This window comes from Chrysochloris asiatica, unplaced genomic scaffold (genome assembly GCF_000296735.1).
Source record: "Chrysochloris asiatica unplaced genomic scaffold, ChrAsi1.0 scaffold00112, whole genome shotgun sequence".
Taxonomy (NCBI): Eukaryota; Metazoa; Chordata; class Mammalia; order Afrosoricida; family Chrysochloridae; genus Chrysochloris; species Chrysochloris asiatica.
Window position 1 is genome coordinate 3501317 of NW_006408630.1, and position 6210 is coordinate 3507526.

General features: G+C 38.1%; 1 protein-coding gene across 1 annotated transcript in view; it reads right to left on the minus strand.

The window, feature by feature from the left end:
• Window positions 1–6210, minus strand: part of ASIC5 (acid-sensing (proton-gated) ion channel family member 5) — a 62703-nt gene that overhangs the window by 491 nt on the left and 56002 nt on the right. Inside the window, exon 9 of the mRNA XM_006867910.1 lies at window positions 1926–2017. Within this exon, the coding sequence (XP_006867972.1) occupies window positions 1926–2017 (92 nt within the window). The remainder of the gene's footprint in view (window positions 1–1925; window positions 2018–6210) is intronic.

The window sequence follows — 6210 nt, forward strand, 5'->3', positions numbered from 1 at the left end:
TATATATATCTTCTGATAAAGGAGAGAGAGAGAAAACATAACATCAGCTTCCCAAAATATAGCTCCAAGTCTATTGGTTGTTGCGTTTGCTAAGTCACTTGGTTTGACTCATAGGGACGCTGTATAGCGTTTCTGAGGATACACTATTGGGTTTGAACTACTGACCTTGCTGTTAACAATCCAGTCAGTACTTATCCTACAGAGCCACACCAGGACTCCCTATGCAGGATATGAAATCTATGCTAAATCTTATAAGATTTTAGATAATCAGAGATGCACATTCATATGCTGAACAAGGAGCCACGATGTATCTATCATTCAGGGGACATTATTGGATGATACTGCTTCTCAGGAACATCAATTTCAGAGCAATTTCTGACTTTATCCAAATTTTATTTTTTAACATGTGCAATATTTTAATTTGCCTTAACACAAAACTATCTTCTTAAACAGATTACATTATTAATCTTTTCATCATTGCCTGGTACAATTTTTAAATCCTTCTATTTTTGTTGACTCAAGCGTGGCAACAATAGTGAGGCTGGCCCAGGATCAGGCAGTGTTTCGTTCTGCTGTGCATAAGGTCGCTATGGGTCAGTACCAACTGGATGGCATCTAACAACAATTTTTGTTACTTGGTAATGCAGTATAAAGCTTCTCCAAGAGCTTTAGGGAACCTGTATATTTCCTCCTTATTCAAGGCCACATGGGTGCATGGTGGCTTTATAGGACAAGCACTGGACTAAGGTTCAAACCCACCAACTGCTCCATGGGAGAAAGATGAGGCTTTCCGCTTCTACAGAGATTTAAAGTTTCAGAAACTCTATAAAGGGTCACTGTGAGCCAGAACCCAGCTGATGGTACTTAACAACATTCAGGCCTCAGCTGCTTTCTCTGACTCTACTGCACTGGACCACAAGGTAGGTTTAAAGTGCAAGGTCGGTGGTTCAAATTCACCAGCCACTCCTTGGAAACCCTATACCAGGGTCGCTATGAGTCAGGATCAACTCAATGGCACTTCACAACAATAACAACAACAAAACACACTGTATGATAAGCACTGGACTCTTTACAAGATGACTACAAGGTCACTGGTTCAAAGCCACTCCTCAGAAACTCTATGCAGGGTAACTACGAGTTGGAAGTGACTTGTCAGCACTTAAAAAGAACAAAATACAATCTTCTCTCTCTTATCTGGATTCCTCTAACATGATATGACGATCCAGGAAAATAGAAGTTATGTTTGGTCAAAACTAAAGAAAGAAAATGAGCAGACAGAGGTTATATCTTAAAGGTCCAACTTTGCATGTTCACATTTTTCCTTTTAGCTCTGTGTGGAGGTAGGAGGTGGCTGGCATCCCCCACAAAGCTAGATTTGGTGAAACACATCACAGTAATCACTTGATGTGGGGAAATTCTGGAAGGAATAAAGATGCTAAGTAAAAGAGGATGAATAATAGCCTCTCTGAGGTATGTTCTAGGGAGCAGAAAAGCTTCACACTCACTAGCCACTCCTAGGAAACCCTGTACAGGGTCGCTATGGATCAGAACCGACTCGAAAACACTTAACAACAACAAAAAGAAAAGTGTCAGATTTAAATAGCAGGCAAGTGATAGGTACTATTGATTCCTTTTCTTCCATTGATGAGCTGAACATCAAACTTAGAAACAAACAAATAAAAACACCTGCATCTGAGTCTATTTCCAGTCATGAAGACCCCCAATACAGAGTAGAACTGTGTTTCATAAGGTTTGCAACTGGTGATTTTTTTGCAAGTAAATCACTAAATCTTTCTTCTGAGGCATCTCTTAAGGAAGACCACCATACTCAATTAGCAAGGGGGCCTGGAGACACCAAACCTTAAATATAAAAGGGAAAATGACCAATAGAAGAGAAAGTTTAGAATCATATAAATAACACTTACCAAGTAACTCAGACATACTCACTGCTTTTTGCTGCTGTGTTATTTTATAATTTAAGTCACTATAGTTTATTTCAATGTGAACAAGATTCTTCCTGGAGATAAGCACAGAGTTAAGGTAATTGAAGATTGTAAGTACTATCTTTAATTCCTTTGAAAGAAAAGTTATACTACTTTTTGGTTCCAAAGTAATTTAATGTTGAACTAGACAAATCATTACCTGCAATAGTAATTAAAACAGGTTCATTCTTATCATACTGGTATTTTGTTTTTGTTGTTATTAAGTGCCATCAAGTCAGTTCCAACTCATTGTGACCCTGTATAGGGTTTCCGAGGAGTGGCTGGTGAATGTCAACAGGTGACCTTGTGGTTCAAACCAACCTTGTGATCCAGTGCATTGTACCAGCATCGAATCAGAACTCCATGTTGGTATTTAGGACCCCAAATAGTGGAACACCAGTAGACACAAAAAGTTTTATATGTATCATTCCCAGGATGGTGGTTAATTTTTATGTCAATTTGGCTAGGACATGGTGTCTAACTGAAAAAACACAAATCTAGTTGTTGTAGGATAAGCCCTGGATTGCTAACCACAAGATTGGCAGTTAAGACCATACCAACTACTCCTAGGAAACATTGTACAGAGTTGCTATAGGTCAGAACTGACTCAAGGCACTTAACAACAACAACAGCTGTTTCTATGAAAGTATTTATCCATGATTCACATTTCAATCAACTGACATAAAGTGTTGTTATATGCCTGGAGTCGGTTCCAACTCACAACAACCCTATACAGGGTTTCCAAGGTTGTAAATCTTTATGGGAGCAGAAAGCCTCATCTTTCTCCATCTGAACAGCTGGTAGTTTCAAACTGCTGACCCTAAGGTTAGCAGCCCTTATTCAATCAAACACTTTAGGAGCAAAAACTGAAGTTTCTTAAAAGAGAGAGGTTCTGCCTCAAGATTGTCACATAAAAATCCTGGAAATTCCATAGCACCATCTGGCCTACTGATTTTAGACACAAGACTGACAGTTCGCAGTCTATCACCTGACTTCAGATATTGGACTTTTCAACCTTGACTATACTTGAGAGCAAATAAGTTTTTCTCTGTTTCTCTCTGTGTTTTTACGTCATTCTTTCATATATATAGATGTAATCAAGTATTTGTAAATAGTTCAATCTACTGAATAATGTGTTTATATACAGATATATAGTTCTGGTAGCCTAGCGGTTACGAATCAGGCTGTGAACCTCAGGGTCAGCAGTTCGAAACTACCAGCTGTTCCGCAGGAGAAAGATGAGGCTTTCTGCTTCCGCAAAGATTTACAGCCTCGGAAACCCTGAACTGGGTTGCTATGAGTCAGAACCGACTCCACGGCACATAACAACATACAGATACATGTATATATATGTGTGTGTGTGTTTGTGCGTGTGTGTATGCTATGCTAACTGCTGTCAAGTCAGTTCTGTTACGTAGCGCCTCTGTATAGGATTTCTGAGGAGTGGCTGGTGAGCTTGAACTACTGACCTTGAGGTTCAAACCAAGTTGCAGACCAGCGCATTAACCCACAGCGCCACACCAGTATACATATTTGCATTAATCCACAGCGCTATACCAATGTATATATTTACATGATTCCTGGAGTGGTGCTGTAGGATCAGCACTGGACTGCAACCCACAAAGTCAGTGGTTCAAACCTACCAGATGCCATCAGAACTGACTTGATGGCACTTAACAACAACAACTACTATATATATCGAGTCGATTCCAACCCATAGCGACCTTGTACAGGGTTTCCGAGGCTGTAAATCTTTACGGGAGCAGAACGCCTTTCTCCAGCAGAACAGCTGGTAGTTTCGAACTGCTGACCTTGTGGTTCACAGCCCAATTCGTAACCACTACGCAATTGTCGAATTATATATATATATAATTGGACTCTTGCTGTGGTGTTGTAAGATCAGATGGGAACCACAAGGTCTACAGTTCAAGCTTAACCACTCACTCCTCAGAAACCTTATACAGGATAGCTACGAGTAGGAACTGACTTGATGGCACTTAACAATTTATTCCCATATCCATTTAAATGAGAATAAACACAATGAGGACACCGTTTTATCTCTCATACACTGAGGCATTCCTAATACATACAATGCTCCCTGAAACTTAACACATATTAGGTGCTAATCGTATATTTCTGAAAAGGATGAATAGGGGAAAAGGTAAGCCATATCTAATGAATAAATGGATAAATATTAACCTGTTTTATAAGCTAAGGTAGAAACCAAAGCAACTAGTTTTCATAAAACAATATTAATTTCTATTGACAATGGACACTACTAACTGTGTTTCCTGGAATTACGTGGTGTTCATTAATAGTTCTAAGAAATTACATGGAAATAACTCTCATTATTGTTTACAGTTTTAGAAATCAATATTCTCAGTGACCTTTAATTCATAATATACCATTAATATGCTTAATTTCCACTGGTTTCACTCCGGGTAACAAGAGAATGTATTATGCTTAAGTAGATAGTGAGGAGGTATGACAATATTTACAAATAATAAAGTAGTTGTCAAAGTGAAGGAAATAGTAAAGTTGCCTTAGAAGTCTAGAAATTTTAGTAATATTGCAACCTTTTTTTACCCTGTTGTACTCACAGTTTGCATTTACCTTGGTAATATTGTTTAATTTCCCAAGCACATAATTCATAACCATATTCAAGCATCAACAATCTGTGTTTTTGAGAGAAGACACATTCATTCCTCATAAAATTTTGGTGACATTTACTCAAATTCTTACAGTCACTCTCAGTAACTTTGGTTTCACTGAATCTGTGTGTCATTTGAGAGTGAAATTGGTCAGGATATAAATGCAAAAGTATTTGTATTAGAAGCAATAAAATTAAAAATAAAACTAGATATCAATGAGGAGAAGATCAAAGAAAAATAAAGTGCTTATTGCATCAGGTAAACAATAAACAGACGAGTCCTCGTAACTGAACATGTATGTTGTATGAAGAGAATGCATTATTATTACACAAAGCAAACAATTTTATACAAATTTTATTCCAAAAAAATTTTAATTAAAACAGAACAGTTTTAAGAGGTCATTTACATTAACTATGACATTGACTTAAATTCATATTCAAATTTACATTCACCTCCATACTAACTGTTTCAGTTAAATTAACCTTATCATCTTTTTAATGGGGTTCAGCAGCTGCACTATGGGGTACATAAAACTTTGGGATTGGTTTCTGCCCCAGGAAGAAATACTTACTCAGCTTCACGATCAAGTTGGTGCTGATGATTGTGTGCCACCAAGTCAGTTCCAATTCATACTGACCCTGTATAGGATTTCTGAGGTTGTAAATCTTTATAGGAGCAGAAAAACTCATTTCTCTCCCGCAGTGTGACTGGTAGATTAAAGCTGCTGACCTTGCAGTTAACAATCCTGTTTAAAATCCACTATTCTACTAGGGCTCCTTCATGATCTAATTGTTGTTGTGGAACTTCTAGTGTGGAAGGTTTTACGTTTTTTGACAAAATCTGTGGTTTCTGATTACTACTATTCTTTGTTTTTTGGTCTGGTTTACTGCTTGTCTTTGATTTCTGGTACTTGTACACAAACCAGTTTTATATTTGTGACTTCTATCTACCAGCTTTATCTAGGATTTGAGCAATCCTTCAGTTCAGCCATAATTGCTCAGTTACTTGTTTTAGACTTCCTGATGATGGTACCCATCTACAAATTATTTGATGAGCTCAACTGGAGACTTATTTATAATAACACAGACAAGGAAAAAACAAACAAAAAACTGTTCTCAAGGATGATCGTGCTTTATGCATAGATTTCTTTTCTGATTTACCAGTGTCTCCAAAATCAAAATGCTGTTGTTGTTAATTACAATCAAGTCACTTCTGACTCGCAGTGACCCTGTATAGAGTTTCTGAGGAGCTAATGGTGGATTTGAACTGCCAACCTAGCAATTAACAGTGCAGTGCTTATCCTTCAGCACCTCACCCAAATCAAGATATATTGATTATGGTGGTGGTGGTTATATGCTGTGGAATCTGTTCCTACTCATAGCGACCCTGTACGGGGTTTCCGAAGCTGTTCATCTTTATGGGAGCAGAAAGCTTCATCATTCTCCCACAGAATAGCTGGTCATTTTGAACTGCTGACCTTGAGGTTAGCAGCCCAACTCGTAACCACTAAGCTACCAGAGCTCCTTGTTGTTGTTGTTGTTAAGTGCCGTCGAGTCGGTTCCGACCCATAGCGACCC